Source organism: Mastacembelus armatus, chromosome 15 (assembly GCF_900324485.2).
Source record: "Mastacembelus armatus chromosome 15, fMasArm1.2, whole genome shotgun sequence".
Classification (NCBI taxonomy): Eukaryota; Metazoa; Chordata; class Actinopteri; order Synbranchiformes; family Mastacembelidae; genus Mastacembelus; species Mastacembelus armatus.
Window position 1 is genome coordinate 21854234 of NC_046647.1, and position 16569 is coordinate 21870802.

A 16569-nucleotide genomic window follows, 5' to 3' on the forward strand; every position below is an offset into this window, starting at 1 on the left:
ACCCAGCACCAAATACAACCAATAAAAAAAAAACCTGACTGAATTATTTTCAACTAAACAAAACAAAATCATCTTTGTACCCATAACTCATTTTATTTCAATCACATTTTCCGGCAACAGTAACAACTGTCTGATTGACATTATGAAAACTGTTCCCACATATTTTATAGCATTAACTAAAAATGTGTATTTACCAGTATCTTCAAAATAATATCTGTACCTGGAGATTATATTGTTTATTAGGAGGGTGAAAAGCCTGAGATACAACAGAGCAGCTAATATTGAATTTACTGTTTCAAACCACAGGTTTTCCATGGATAACAGCTGAGTTCCTACATTCTAAACTACAACTATAACCGCACGACTGAGTATGTTAAAGATGTTAAAGATGAGATTTCTGAGCGTAAGGAAAGTCTGACAGCCTAGCTATCATAAAAATAAAAACAAAAATGGTTGATACACCTCTTAGCTTTTCTCCGATGCCCTGTTCACCTCCATCGCCCACTTCTCCAAAAAGTCTTGAAGATTCAGATTAAAAATATCGATGCCTTTGGGGGACAGATGGATACCATCGGGCCGGTAGAGGCCCATGTTTGTGCCACACCGGATGTTTTCGTGGGTCAGCGAGGTGCCGCCCAGCTCTGAGATGATGTTCTGGATCCTGCGATTCACTGTGGTTCGGACGAGATCGACTTCGTGACTGTCGGCCGAGTGCCGCCACACCCTCCGAGGAAGGATGTTGGACCACACGAAGAAGCACTGTGGGAAGATGTTCCTCATGGAGGTCAGATCCTTCTTGACAGAGGCCAGCAGGTCTGTGGGACTGTCGGTGCTCAGGTCGTTGCCACCCAGGTGTATGATGAGGACATCTGGGTTGGGCCAGGCAATCTTCAGCTGGTGGAGCTGGGGCAGCAGCTGGGACCACATCATGCCCTGGATGCCCTTCCACCAGATGGCCACCTTGCTCTGGTCCATGCCCAGCTGCATACCTACCTCTGGAGACTTGGCCCGCGACTCAGCCCAGTACACCAATGAATGACCACAAATCCAAACGTTCTTGGGCTCGCTGCTGATTGACTTGCCTATAAATTTCAACAGAACAGATTTGTAAGGCACAAAGCCAAATCTGAACCTCTCACTTTAGACATGACTCCACATTAATCTGTGGGCTGGTTTCAGCAAGATCTCTTAGACTGGAATGAAGACAGGACTTGTCTGGGTCTTAGAACTGTCAGATGCACTTACACTTGTGAACTAGACAGCCACACAAGAAGTGAAGGCTTCCTACGCAGGCCCTGTGAGTAAAATCTACAAGACGACAGAGGTCCACTGTCTGAGTCTAAGTCTGACTGTCAGACTAAAGCCAGTCGATCTTTATGAAACCTGCCACAGATTTTTACAAACTACAACTACCAACATTTATCACTATTTCTGCACAAGGAGTAAAATGTTTACTAGTATTTCTGTGCAAAATCACCTTCTAAATCCATTTGTAGCCGTTGATATCAAATGCTTTTTTGCTCCCATTTTTCTGACTGTGCTGTGTTTCCAGTCAGCAGGGGGTCCATAATCTCCCAATTAGTTCAAGCTCTAGCTCACTATATCAATCCTCATATAATTGACTAAAGTAGCAATTACTACATCAGGAAAGTTAATCAAGTTTTACAATTTACAGTTTGGTTGTAACAAAAGACAAAAATTATACCAAAAAAACAAAAAAAAAAAACAGCAGTCAATCAATGTTGGTAAATATGACAGATGTGTAAATTTAGGACCAACATAAGGTGGTTTTAACAAAACATCTGTAAGTTGATCAATCAGTTAATGCAACGAAGAGATCACCTACCTTCACCGTCAAGACAATACTGCCATGCAATGTACTTTTCCCCCATTTTAAACCCTTCTGAGTGACTTTAACATAAAACACTTAACATTACAGCAAAGATGTGAATAGCACTGGATGACGTCAGGCTGGGTATCTGTCCCTAGCTAACAGATGAGTGCACATAAATAGTGGTTGGTCAGTGCTGGCTGTTTATCCGAACATAACATGCAACACAAATGTCAACCACAAAAGAAATTTTCAATTCCAATACTGTATTTCTTTACTATCTCATGTTAACGTTTCTTTTAAACTTGCCTCAAAAAGCCTTTCAAGGTACCATCATTAATTCTAACATCATCTTCTACTCTGTTCAATTTTTTTTTTATGTATAGCACCAAATCACAAATTATCTCAAGTCACTTTACTCGGCCTTCTAACAGTGTCTTATGCTCTGACGTCCATCCTGAGTCCAGTATTTCGTTCAGAGAAAAGAAATGGATCTGAAAGGTTAAGGGGATGCCATCACACTATTTGTAAAAATAAATTCTGCTGCATATTTCAAAGCAAATCAGACTAAAAAGGTCTGATTTGAATATACTGGCTTGAAAGAAGCCAACTTATTGTGTTCTCAGCTTAATATGTTGTAGATCACTACAACACCGACCTGGGGAGGCCGCTGTGTAAACCGGCTGTGCTTTAAAAAGTTGATTCGACAACCTTTTTTTAATTTTTAAAAATCATCTCAAGTCCCTTTGTTAGGTTATTGAGCTCAATTTCCATTCCCTGACTCCATACTGGACCTCATCACCTCCACACCAGTCTAAACCCAGCTGATCTAACCTAGCCGCATGGTTGTCCGACCCGTGAGCAGTCCCAGGACTGCAGTGTGTAAATTGAAATTACCTGAGCAGCAAACTTAAAGGCAAAGATGAGGCTCGATGTGTGACAGGGGATCACAGTGGATTTCAATGCGCACAAGTGAGACAGATGGTTTACTGTCGTTCAGGTGATGGAAAAGTTTGTGGTCAAACACAGACTGAAACATGACAGTCTGTGTTTCAGCAGATGCAAAGACTTGACAACAACAAAAACAGTATCTGAGGTGTCTGGCTAAATTATTTACCTACTGTAAACCAGTGTCTGACACTATCTACATAAACTATGTTAGATTCATACGTAATAAAACTGTGACTACTGACACCTAGCTAAGAACCTGTGCTGTCTACCAGCAGTATAATACTTCCCAAACCCTCGACTAATTAACTTGAGTCGCAGTTTCAGGGACTCCACTTGTTTGTTAATGATGGCAACCTCTAAACAATGGTAAAAGCTCTACCATTAGCATCCTGAGCTAATAGCAAGTTTACTGCATATTTGCAGATACTAAAGCTAGCAGGTTTAAAAATACTGAGACTTGTTCCCTTAATAAAAAGTGTGTTATGTTAGATGTTCCCTGTCACTGTCTTACTCCATGATGTTTGGTATAGAGCTTACCACTTACTGCGTCGATGACAGACTACCAACAAGTCCCGAAACTGTTAAAGCTAACAATGTCCTGCTGACTCCTAAGTTGCACTGAAAACTCTACATTAGCTTCCTGAGCTACACAGATAGTTTGACGAACTCAACAGGGTCTTCGTGACTCAGAATCCTTTTAATTTTGATCCTAAAATACTGAGGTGTTGTACATTTGTAGTGAGCAAGGCTTATTCAAAAGTAATTTAACAGGATGCAATATTACTTATGTTTTTTAAGTATTGTCCCCAAAACATTCAGGATTACTTTATTTAATTCTGGCCATTTACTGTATCGATGACAGACTAGCTGTAAAATGAGTGTCGTACCATTAACGATAACTGACTGACAACCATTCTCCCTGTAGCTCACTGTGTTAGCTTCCTGAGCTAACTGTAGTGTCACAAACTAAAAAAACAAGCTAGTTTAGCTGTGGTAAATCATCCCTGGCTGAGAATCAATGGTAACCATGCGAACCTGCATATTTTTGGTTTGCACAAATAACTGGCTACTGCTTATAAACTGGACTAAGTAAGTGTGAGAACCTGCCTTCAGCTCGGAAATGACCTCAGCGTTGACCTTTGTCATTTACCAGGAATTCAGGTGTGAATTAAGGCCTTGTGTTAAAAGACTTTCTGGAGTGGACACAGTAGAACCGAAACTCAACTTGGACTTTACGCTTGGTGACTGGACTGCACTCCACTTAGTTGAAGAAAAAAAAAAAAAAAAAAAAAAAAAAGAGCAAACTTGACTTACCCTTAACAGCGTTACTAGAACCTGGCTCACCACAATCAAAAGGAAATGTCCTTTACATTGGACGTGTAACATAAAATTCTGTGGACAATAAAAAAAAATGAAACATCTGGAGTTTGACTTTATCAATTCCTGAGGGACTTTTTAAACTACTTGATTTTTCTTTAAAAGTTAGCAGTTTTTCTCCATTGAATTCAAGCTGCATGTCACAGCAAGTTCTGAGAAATTTGACAAAGTGGAACAACCATTCACAAACATTATGTCCTGTGGCAAAACCATTCCTATATTTTACAAACTACTTTCTGGACAAAAACCTGTTTCTCTAAATGCAATTGTCTTTACATTTGCTCCTAACAGTACAGGCTAAATGTTCACATCTAGGTCATTCTCACTAACCTGTTCCCTGGACTGTTTAAGCCACATCTGTAAAAGCCATGTTAATCTAAAGGCCTGGACCAGATGGACTCTTCGACCTTAGGCTGCACAAAACACGATCCACATGGCGATTAAGTAAATTTCATGTATGTGTAGCAGACAGTGTCAGCTACATAGCTGTGACATGAGGGAGCCCCTAGCCAATTTTAAGTAGGAATAAGTGATACTACGTGTTTAGTGGTACCTCTTAGTACTACAATCAGTAGTACAGACAGCGGTTAGTGGAGTTGGTCCTTTATCTTGGTCTTCCTCTGACAGCGTCGGTCCTGGACGGCTGAAGCCGGGTTCTAAATGTCTGCCAACAGCAGCATGTAGCAGGTTTGATCCCTCCATCTTTACTGTTGCTTTTTAAGCTAGCTGTACTGTGTCCAGACTCCGTGGTCACTGATGAAGTGCAGCTTCTTGGTGTCAGATCTTCTATCCTTCGCTAGTTGTAATGGAAGTGTCAACTGAAGCTGTAGAGCTGAAGACATTTGGTTCATCTAAATGGCTTCTTCAGTTCACAGACTACCAGAGTTCGACCCTGACAGAGGTCAAAGTGACAAATGTCGCCTTTACCTTGCTGATCTCAGACTGAACATATCGTAATGTTCATCTTTGAACGCTCTCATGAAGGATGACTGGAGGTATTTGGCTCCATCCAACCAAAATGTTCCAGACCTTGTAGTTCAGAAAATCCTGATGATGAATTAACTCTCACTGCAGATAATGTTAAAGTACAAGACTCTCAACTTGGCAAACAAGACGTCTGTAGAAATGCGAAGATGTACCTGCTCAGTGACCACGAAGTGTAACTGTGTTTAAGCTTAAAAAGACTTCAGTACAACTACATCTAGATAACTGGGCATCGTACTCAAATCCTCCTGGAATTCAGAAAAATGTGCCCATCGTGTCAAGATCTGAAAACCATCAGATACACAAACTGGTATCAAAGATAAATTTTTAGCTTTTAATAAAATAAGAATCAAAACTGTTAATATCAGTACTTTTGATATTTAGCCTTATTAGATACATGTCTCTATAATCTTGTTGACTATATAGTGCATCCTGGACTCTCATTTTAAAACTATCGATCGGGTCAAAATATGACGAGGAAAAAAAGATTGAAAAATAGCAGTAGGGTAGTAGTAGGGATTGCAGCTGGTTCCTTTGGTTAAACGCCAGAACAAACCACTAGACTAAAGTGTATGTCAGGGACCAACTGAGTTGTACTTAAAATGTACTTAAGATATTTAGGTAATCTTAAAAACTGATGGTACAGTGTCTGGCCCCGACTCTTTAATAATGCACGCTGACGCTGCTCGATATGTTTATCAATCTAACAAAACGCAATCCAAGGTAAACCTCGCTGTGATTGTGGTGGAGCTATGAAAACTAAGTGAGATCTCTAAAATAAGAAAGTAAGAGCTAGTCCAGCTTAGCACTAGCACAGGTTGAAAGCAGGCTAATTACACTTTGCTAATGATACATTTACTTTAGTTGGATCCACAGAAAACTAAGCAATATTTCTATGATGTTATCTTTGTAACATTCCTACCCCCCTTGCTCAAGCTGTTGTTTATCATCTACCTCTAGTCTTCTCACCAAAATCTGGATAAGCATCTAGAAAAAGAAATCTATTTTAAACAGTCTAGGTAAAGAAACACAACAAGACATTTACCTTCTGTCTTCTGCCCTGAAAGAAACACTGTGCAGTTGTGAAATATTTACTTGAACCTGGATCTACTTCTTCAAAGCTCACCTGGAACAAAAGCTTACTGATGCTAAACTTACAAATCCTTGTAACTCAACAGCTGCTATTTGTGTTTATATGTACATAGTTCAACAAATTCTGATACCTGGGGAGATGAGCATGTCATCCCTGTTCGACTCCCCTTGATTCTTGTGGGTTAGCATCTCCCTCTTTTCCAAAATCCTCTGGCTATACAAATCCAGCTGTAACATGAACACAAACAGCATGTCAGTCCTTTATCACATGCAAACTAAACATCATTTCTAATTGCACTCTGTCTTCATTAGTCCTTAACTGGATGCTCCAAAGACAAGAACTAGTGTAGTGGTGGTTAACTTGTGGGAACTGTACTGCAGTAGCTTACAACTCCTTCCAATGTGTGTCAAACACTATTTAACACCATTTTTACTGATGCAACAAATAGGTTTTCAGCCTTCCCAAGAAATTCTCAAAGTTCTTTCATACATAAAGACTATAGTAGTAGTACTGCTACTATCCTACCTTCTCCTTATGCTTGGACCTTACGCCATCATCTATCCCTTCTGAGATCTGAGGGCTGGAGGCCGATGGAGACTCTGTGGGTAAACTGAACTGGACTGATTTGACTGGTTTGGCTGGTGGCTGTACAGCCAGAGATTTCACTGTCTCTATGACCTTAAGGCATCTGGCCACAGTCGTGGAGATTGTTGATTGATCCTCACTTGCAGGACTTGAAGCTGCCAGCACTGGTGGTGTTACTGTGGCAGTGCTTAAAAGCGGCAAAGGACTGGAGGAATTAATGGCCGAAACTGTGGCTGACTGGTCAATAAAAGGGAAAACTGAATGACTGGAGGAGGCAGCAAAAGAAGCTTGCCCAGGGGCACGTCGAGGTGGAGGTCCTGGAGGCGGCTGTTCAGGGCGCCGTGGAGGAGGTCCAGGAGGAGGACCAGGTGGAGGTCCTAGAGGTCCAAATCTCTGGGATAGTTGACATACCTCTGAGGTGCCAATGTTGGAGGCTGTGGCGCTCTGTGGTGAGGTCGTCTTGGTGGTGACACCAAGTGGCCAGTTAATTGGCAGTGGTGGATGTTGGTAGTGAGCAGGTGGAGGCCCAGGAGGTGGTTTAGGTGAAGCAGTGATGGAAGGAGTACTCCCTATTGCCTTGGAAAGACTCTGCAGCTGTTGCGCCTTCTTTAGTGCCTCTAACTCCTCCTGGTCCAGGAATCCTTCATACTCAGAGACAGCTTTATGTGCGCCTAGTGGCTCCAAACTGGAGGATCTGGCAGGGGAGGGGGAATGAATGTGATCTGATTCAACTGAACTGGTTCTGCTCGATCGCAGTTTTTCTCTTGGGGAGGACAAGGTTTCTCTTTCTGTTGATGAGGACTTTGGGCTATATATTGTCTCCTGGGCTCGACTCGCCAGTTTGGACACATCTCCTGTGCTCAGCTTCAGGCCAATCGTACGGAGTAGATTCTGGATCTTGTCATATGGTTCTGTCTTGCTATTTGGCTCCTCACTTGTTCTCTCTACTGACGATCGTTTTGGGCTTAGTTGTTTATTTTCCAGTTCTAGAGCTTGGCTGCTGCTAGGTTGTTCAGAAGCCAGTCCCACAATTCGGGAGAAACCCCTGCCATCTTGAAGTGCCCGCTCATGAGGCAGGAGGTCATCAGTTACAGGAACCAGTTCTGATTTCTTTTCAGTGTCTACTTTTTTATTAAGCATGTCAAGGAAACGGTCCAGGGGTGGTTTCTCAGCTGGAGGCGATTGACGTGGTGTGGTGTTCTTCAGTTTGGGAGAAGGGCTCCTAGGAGGTGGTTCTGTGGGAGAAGGAGGTCTGAAAGGGGGTTGAGAAGACAAAGTGCCAGCAGTTTGTGTCAGGGGAGTTTCAGCAGAGGCAGCAGGAGCTTGGCCTGACTGCGAAGCATGTGGGAGACCATGATGTTCAGGAGACTGGCTTTGTTTGACTGGGCGATATGGATCATCATATACTGGGTCATAGTAGCGATCGTCATATGGTTCATCATAAACGTCGTAGCGATCAGTGTAACGGTGGCTGGCAGATGCAGGGCCACCATAGGATGGTTCACTATAGAGACGCTTTTCATAAGCGTCACTGTAGGGACGGTCACCATAAGGGCGGTCAGCATAGGGATGGCTGGCATACGGATTTGGATCGCTGTAGTGGTCACCATAGCGCCGATCTTGGTAAGGACTGTATGGCCTGTTATAATAAGGATCGTCATAGTGTGGATGGTGATAATCGGAGCCCTCAGCTCGTTTCTTCAGGATGGACCGGACTGGTTTGTATTCAGTGAGTGGGACAGCAATCCTGCCATGGTCGTAGTCTATGCAGGTCCTCTGTCCAGGATCCAGTCCTCTGGGGTCTAAATCCACCAGTGACTTTTTGTAGGCAATCATCTCGTTCAGCTCCTCCAGCTCCCGCTTCTTCCTCGCCAGCTCATCATCTACAACTCCTCCACGTCTTGGAGGGGGGCTCAAGTCCCTCTTCCTCCTGTAACTTTCTTCACGGTCTCTGCTGATTTTGCTTCTCCTCTTGGTGGTCCTGTCCTTGCTCCTCTCTCTACTCCTCTCCCTGCTCCTGCTACGGCTTCTGCTGCGGCTCCTGCTGGGACTTCGACTGTGACTACTGCTGTGGCTTCTGGTGCGCCTATGGGACCTCTCTCGGCTCTGCCTGTACCTGCTGCTTTTGTGGTCTCTGTCAATGCTGGTGCTGCGTCTTCTTTTGATGACACGTCCAAACTGGTCTCTGGATGGACTTCTGCTCCTGCTTTTACTCCTGCTCCTAGCCCGGCTCCTACTGTGACTCCTACTCCTACTTCTGCTCCTGCCACGCCCATAATTGCGTCGAGTCGCGCTGTAGTCCCGCCTACCAATGTTGGATTTGCTGTCCTGCGTTCTAAGATTTTTCACCACTGCCTTCAGCTTATCCAACTCTGGTTTTTCTTTCCTGAAACAGGCAACAACACCAAGAACAGTGTCACAGTTTTGCTCAACAAAACAATTTCACAAAATCAGAAAACCTTATTTACGCCCTCTATTCACACCAAAGTGAAACAAATAATTTAGTAAGATACAAACATTTAGAAATTCTAGACCATTTATTCAGAACTCACTCATTGTCTTCTGAGGGTTTTGTCAGCTTGATGGTCATCTACCAAAGAAGACAAAAAAAAAAATATTAGCCACAGTCTGAAAAATCAATTTCCTCTGCTGACATTTTGTGAGAAAAACAGTTTATCATTTTGATTCGAGCTGGTAACAGAAACTGTCACACTCGGCTTCACATCTTCAAATTACTCCGATCTCATCCCTCAATAAAATGACATGGAAGTTGCATTAATGTACAAATAGTCTGCCATAAATGGAAATGTGCGAAAGAAGCAGATGACTGGAGTCTAAAAAAAACAGTCCAGATAATCAAAAAACCATTTCTTTGACTTGACTGCGACTGTGTCATGTAACTACAGTCCTCCATACCTTTCCTTTGTTGGCCCCAACACCAACAAGTTTCCGAACAGGGAGGAAAACACTCTCAGTGTAACGTTTTATCCTGATAGCCTGGTTTCCACCCTCCGCCGTTTCATGCTTGGAGAAACAATAGTAGACATGCTCAGAAATGTTGAAGATAAAATCAATCATACAACCAAACACTTGAACATTTAAACCGTCGAGGCCAACATCCTCTACTGGACCACTAAGTCTAAACCTGGACTCTGAGACACAGTCTGGATGAAGCACTTCTCTCCTGCTGTTTAGAACAAGGTGTGTGTGAAGCCTGTTCAATTCTAAAAAAAAAACTTTAGATACACATCAGTAAAAAAAAAATAAGAGCACGTGGGTGGTTACTGGTTTGGCCTGAGCTGTGCTGACTTTTAACCTTTAACCTCCACGTGCCAGGACTGCCTTAGCTGTTGAAAATCTGTCTGGACGGAACTGTAAAGGTCATAAACAGGATGAGGACTCACAGGGACAACACTGAACTCAACCTTCTCATTCAGCTCCAGTTTCTTCTTCTCGATCACCTCGGACATGTGGAAGTACAGCTGAGGGTTCTGAGTGCACTTGATAAGCCCCGTGTCCTCAGCGAACTCGATCACGATGCCCTGATACAAAAAACATCTTATTAAATACAAACTAAACACAACACGATGAGTAACGTACACTGATTTAATCAAGTTGCTTGTAAATGTGCTTATAAATTAACTTGATTGTGATTTGATGTTGTGGGTTTTTGGATCCACATCCAGCCACGTTTCGGTTTTGACTTTACACTCTGTAAACAAAAGTAGGCCAAAGCTCCAGGTGTTACAGCTGTGGAATCCCTGAAAAATATGAGCGATCGTTTCAAATTCTTACGTGTCGACGTTGTTCAGTGGACTCTTCGAAGGAGTCAGGCAGAATTTCCACATATGTGGCTCGTTCCTCTTTGGTCTCCCGATGGGTGGCAATGTTGAAGCGCACCTTCACAGACCAACAGAGTAACATCAGATACCAGTAAATCCTCCTTCATGAAGGTGACAATGTGGAGTGCAGTTTCAGAAAGTTGCTGAATGAAGCCGTCCACCAGTGCTGTGTTATAGTGACACTGTCTAGCCTCAATGTTTCGTCCCTGGTCCGTAAGAAAAAAAACAGTGAGAGGGGACTTGTCCTCTTACCTTGTCTCCATCCAGCATAGTGGCGGTGGTCAACAGGTCGGTGGGGCTGAAGGGAAGTTGTTTCTGCTGACCGTCAATGGTCATCACCAGTCGGCCCATCAATGATTCTGGTCTGACTCCTCCTCTGGTCGGCTGCTCTTTCTTCATGCCCTCCCCATCCTCTTTATTCACCTTCGTTCCCTGCCCTCCTTCTACACCACCTGGCATTTCTTCTGCCTCTTTCCCCACTTTGACTTTCACCTGACAAAAAAACAAAAAGACTATGGCTTTTTCTTTCACTTTTTCACCACTACAGCCAGAATATTTTCAGCAGTAAGTTTTTACCTGTTCAAGAAGCACCTGTTTGTTCTCCACACCTCCTTCATTCTGTTTTGGCTCCTTCTTGACCTCCTTCTGTGGATTTTTGGAAATGGCTCTGAGGACAGTGCCTTCGAATCGCTCCTTGCTGATGTCATCCAACGAATCAGGGTCTCTTATTTTGAAGCCAAGTGGGGTCCACTGCAGAAAGACATGGACCAGAAGACAGAGCAGTCGAAAACAGACGCCAAAGATTCTACTTTTCAGTCCACACCATTAGTTCATTACCATCAGGGGGGGGTGAATAACAAAAACATCTGTCAGTGCAACACAATCCAGTCCAACAGCAGCACAAACTCATCATCCATCTGAACAGCTGGGTTCGACACAGGGGTTCCTTATAAAATTAATTCAAATTTAAATCTGATCTCCGGACATTGTCTGTTTCCCACCTTGTTTTTGGCAGCTGCCAGGGCCGCTGCCACCTCCTCCTTCTTCTTTCGCTCCACTTCCTTCTCTTGCTCCTCCTCCTCCCTCCTCTTCTTCTCCTCATCCTCCTGTTTCCTCATCTCCTCCTGCTTCTTTCTCTTTTCCTCTTCCTCTCGTTTTTTCTGCTCCTCCAGGATTTTGTCTTCAATCCTCTTCGTCCTCCTCAACCTGATTGCTCTCTTCTTTGACTTCACCTGCACAGACAGAAATGCAGCGTCAGGACATGAGTTTCCACTTCCTGTCCTCTGTGCTGTGATCTTGCAGGTTTGACTCACCAGGGCTGTGGTGAACTCCACCTCCTTGTGGATATCACTGGAGTTGAACTCTGTGTCACTGAAGTTCTCACAGGTTTCGAAGGGAAGCTCACCATGCTCCTCCGAGTTGATGATGCCTTCTTCAGCTCCCAGGTATGTGATGATGCCCTGAAAAATGAATCCCATCAGAAGAGCCGGATGCAGAGAAAACCTGAATTATCATTATCATAATGATAGGCTGTTCACTATAGGCTGCTATCACGATAGGTTGCTGATGCAGGTTGGCCAAATGATGAAGAAACACACAGAGACAAATTTGTAAAAGTGAAATTTTAGAAGAGCTGCTCAGCACCAAAAAGCTTTTGTAATGTGTCGTGACTCTTTAACGAGCCGTGTGTGTGTTGTATCGTGTCTTTAGCGTGTTATGACGTGTCTTTAATGAGCTGTGTGCTGCTGGTCAGTGAGGTGTGTTACCAGCTCTCGCTTCTCTTTGGTGTAGCTGAAGGTGAAGGGTATTTTGGGTCTGATGTTGGCCGCTCTCCTCTTCATGGTCACAACATCCACCAGCAGGTTGATCAACACGTGATCGTTCTTCAGAAGCGTCACACCACAGTCCCGGTGGTCGAAGGTCACGTTGGTCCTGATGGGGCCGATGTTGGCGTGGATCTGACCGGGGTAACCCGGCATGACGGGCTGGAGATGGAGGAACAATCAGGACAGGAGACGCCACGATTCACAAAACGAACTGTGCCTTTACATTTTCAATTCAGATCAGAATCAAAACCGACACCAGTGTTTCGGAGAGAGAGTTAATGTTCATAGTAAAAAGTTTGGTCTGTTTTTACCATGAAACAAAAGCAGGTTAAAGCCTGAGTCAGTGCCTTCCAAAGTCAAGACCCCTGAAAGCGATGGGTCGTGTTACTCACAGTTGGCTCAATGATAGGCTGGCTCACGATGCCCTCATACAGCTCCGGGTCCAGCCTCATGTTGGGCACCAGCTCTAGCTTGGCGTTGGCCTTCCCTGTCACCAGCTTGGAGGGACTTTCAGGCACTGCATCCTCGGCGACAGCGGTGGCAGTGCAGAGCGTCAGGAGGAGTGGCTCCTTTAACCGACAAATCCTGATCGCCCGTTTCCCTGTTCTCAGCTAATGAAAACATAAAACACAGGTGCAGAATAAAAAGCAAAGGATTTGTCAGTAAAATTCTTTAGTGTAAACGTTTTCCACAAAAAGAAAATAATGAAATTGAGAGTATCTGTATTGTTTTAGTTTCAGTCAGAGGAAAAGGAGAGAGGCAGGTGAGTTCAACTGGGTTCTCACCGTGATGATGGTGAACTCCACCTCCTCATTGAAATCTTCAGTGGTGAACTCCACGTCGCTGAAGTTCTCTCTGGTGTCGAAGGGAATCTCACCATGTTCGTTGGAGCTGATGACGCCTTCACTGTCCTTCAGGTTGACGATGACACCCTGCAACAGCCACAAACAACACTGATTTAAGAATCCAAAAATAAAAGTTCCTGCAGGACAAGAAACTTCACAATCTTCAGACACATGGGTGTGAGGAAACCCTTTGAGCAGAGAGCAGCACTCACCGTCTCTCGGGTCTCCTTGGTGTGGCTGAAGGTTGCAGGGATTTTGGGTTTGATGTTGGTGGCTCTCCTCTTCTCGGTGACGATGTCGGTCAGCAGGTTGATCAGCACCTGGTCGTTCTTCAGCAGCGTCACTGTGCTGTCCTTCCTCTCAAATGTCAGGTTGGTCCTCAGCGGCCCGATGGTCACGTGCACCTGGCCGGGGTACTGGCGCTCGCCGGGCTGCACGCAACAAACCCAACAGGATCAATGACAGGAAACATAAAAGACAACACGGTCCAGAAGATCCTGACGTGCAGACTGACCTGAGGCTCCACAATGGGCTGACTGACCACAGCTTCATAAATATCTGTGTCGATGTTCTCTGTTCCCCCTGGAGCCACCTTCACGTCTGTCGCTATCAGACTGTTCTGCTTGGAAACACAAAAATGATTTCAAATGTGTGTAAATGTCTTTAATGGACACACAGTATTTTTGAATTATTATCACGGCTTGTCTGTTCATTAGTAAAGTCTCATCCAGTAGCGATGGTCGCCTCACCTTCTCCTTGCAGGCGGTGAAGTGAACTCTGACCCCAGGTGTCATGGCTTTGGGGTTTCCAAAGAAGGCGTCAAAGCTGAAAGTGAATTTTTCAAGATCTTCTCTCTCAATGTAACCGAACGTCGGCTGAGGATCACACAGAGGAACGTTGATTACTGACAGAGTCCACAAACTGAATCACACAACACATATCGCCTGTCGTCATCATTCAGTGTGGGAAACTCCAACATGGAGGAGGGGGGGGTAGTGGAGAGACCAGGACGCTTCACATTGGTTGGGCAGTTATGGAGAAGCTCCTGATGGAGCCAAACTGGAAAGAACATTTGGGAACCCAGCAGCTTTGGAGGAAACTGTGTGATTTGACGTCACTTACTAACTGCACTATACTACACTTTTTATGCTTTTACATTGTTAAAGGAAACACAAATCAGTGTTTTAAATACAGAGTGGCAGTCAGCCTGAACAACAAATAGTGACATTTTCTTACCCCAATGAACGAGATGATGCCCATCGACCTGCCAGGAGGAGGCCTGATGACACACACAGAGAGCACATGTAAACACCACAGAAGAAGACAGTGTAGCAGTGAATCAATGTAGCATGTTTTTTTTCCATGAAGGGGCGGTCATACACATCACAGCACTGTTAATATTATATGATGATTTAATATCACGTGCACCAGACAGGGACCAACATCAAATACTAACTTATCAAACGTGCGTTTTCCCAGAAGCCCTAGAGCTTTTGCGATCTTGTTAGGTTCAACTTTAGTTACTGGTTTAGGCTTCGGGGCGGTGGCGGTGTCAGCAGCAGGTGTGGTGGTGACGGGGGACTCCTCACTGGCTTTTTTAGTCTCACCGGGAGTCGACTCAGTGGCCGGAGCTGAAATCAAAGCTTTGATCTGAGAAAAATGACAGAGAGAGACAAAGAGAGTTTTAACCCGGAGCCAAAACTGCTGAGGCCGAGGACCTTGACTGAGGCCTATTTCATTCATATCACGTGTGGCTTAAACAACACAACGTGAAAAGGAGATTTTCTTTGGTTTAATCCCAAGTGATACACCTGAGGACGGTCCTGTCTTTAAATAATCCAGGGAACGTGGCACCTCCCTCTTTACTTTACTTTTTATTTTCTTTAAAATAGTAACAGTGTGAGCAACAGTAAATCAAAGTAATGCTAGTGTGTACTCACCCACTCAGGCTGGTCCGGAGGGGGGTTCGGCATCGGTTCCTCTGCAACAGGCTGAAAAACAGGGGAGGAAACTCTCAGCTCTGAAAAAATCTGGTTTCGTTATATTTACTGTTGCAGGACGGAGCACGGAAAGATCCATTCTGCCTCAATCGACCCTTATTAGTACTCAGGCAGCTCACCTCTCCTGTCCATCCTGGGGGAGGGTAGGCCGGGAACCCAAACGGGGGGACACAACTTGCAGGGGGGACTGGAGGGACGGGGCCGTAGGCTGCAGGATCCGGAGGAGGAGGCATCCCGACAGGAGCAGGCGGGGGTATAGTTGACGGTGGTCCAGGAGGACCAGGCTCAGGTCCCCACGGCTCAAGGGGACCATTGGGACTCCAGCTTGGGGGTCCCCAACCCGGAGGGGGAAGAGGCTTTTCGGGTCCCCAGTCCTCTCGAGGAGGTCTCCAGTCCTCAGGAGGAGGTCTCCAGTCTTCAAGAGGAGATCTCCAGTCTTCTAAAGGAGGTCTCCAGTCACTGTGGCGGAGTCTCCAGTCGGGGTGGATAGGTCTCAAGTCCAAGTCTTCTGGATAAGGCAGCCAGTCATCAGGATGAGGCCCCAGGTCAGGTGGTCGTCTTGGTCCCCAGCCGGGAGGCGGCAGTCCTCTCGGGCCCCATCCTCCCGGAAGTGGGGGCTCCCATTCTTCTGGGGATGAAGGGCCCCATCCTCCAGGTGGTGGGGGCCCCCATCCGCCAGGGGGCGGAGGGCCCCATCCTCCCGGTGGGGGAGGCCCACATTCATCCGGCGGGGGAGGCCATCCATCAGGTGGCGGGGGGCCCCAGCCCGGTGGACCCACGTCAAATGGAAGTCTGTCTTCCCCCGGCGGTCCCATCGGGTGTCGGCCCCGCGTCGGTCCCTGTCCTCGGCCCATTCCCAAACCGGGATAAGGAGGCTCCAACCCGGGGAGACACGGCCGAGTTACCGCGAGAGGTGCAGGAGTTAACCGGCCAGGCTAGCTACCGAGCTAGCCGCTAGCTTAAAAACTCAAAGAGTTTAGATGTGAAACTCATCAGCTAACTACACATTTACCTTCCTGTGAGTATTTAAACGTCTCAGACAGTCGACGAACTAATATAAACCCATATTTTCCAGTGGAAATAAACAGTTTAAGGTAAAAACCCTGAGCAGACACCGACCGATGTGCTGCTATGTTGTTATTCGTTACGGTTTAACCGCGGCCGACAAACAAGCGTCAGTGCCTTTATCGCCGCCAACAGGCCGGAGGTGGAACTGCACCGTCACCGCTCTTCCG

The 16569-nt window shown here is 45.3% G+C and overlaps 1 protein-coding gene across 7 annotated transcripts; it reads right to left on the minus strand.

The window, feature by feature from the left end:
- Positions 1-73: 73 nt before the first annotated feature.
- Positions 74-16220, minus strand: LOC113131616 (uncharacterized). 7 transcript variants are annotated; one of them, XR_003295821.2, is made up of 23 exons: positions 15454-16220; positions 15275-15325; positions 14791-14984; positions 14571-14613; positions 14084-14209; positions 13849-13956; positions 13547-13765; positions 13275-13421; positions 12882-13100; positions 12430-12648; positions 11977-12123; positions 11665-11895; positions 11240-11413; positions 10916-11155; positions 10617-10721; positions 10226-10363; positions 9738-9845; positions 9374-9411; positions 6762-9207; positions 6367-6463; positions 5299-5427; positions 4097-5188; positions 951-1082 (listed from the first exon to the last, which is right to left on the minus strand). XR_003295821.2 is itself a non-coding variant. In XM_026309086.2 (21 exons), the coding sequence occupies exons 1-21, from the start codon at positions 16186-16188 to the stop codon at positions 466-468; spliced, it is 6399 nt and encodes a 2132-aa protein (XP_026164871.1). In that variant the 5' UTR covers positions 16189-16220; the 3' UTR covers positions 74-465. The 7 variants fall into 7 exon arrangements, 2 of the variants coding, with proteins under 2 accessions (XP_026164871.1, XP_026164870.1); XR_003295822.2 differs by having other exon boundaries at positions 4097-4174; positions 4713-5427; XR_003295820.2 differs by having other exon boundaries at positions 4097-5427.
- Positions 16221-16569: the final 349 nt, after the last annotated feature.

Bases quoted from the DNA above. Each gene is read 5' to 3' on its own strand.
- LOC113131616 (XM_026309085.2), bottom strand. From the start codon at position 16,188: ATGGGCCGAGGACAGGGACCGACGCGGGGCCGACACCCGATGGGACCG. The intron at 12,124-12,429 runs GTAACACACCTC...TTCATTTTTCAG, and splicing joins CCAAAGAGAAGCGAGAGCTG to GGCATCATCACATACCTGGG. The intron at 10,722-10,915 runs GTAAGAGGACAA...TGGTCTGTGAAG, and splicing joins CTATGCTGGATGGAGACAAG to GTGCGCTTCAACATTGCCAC.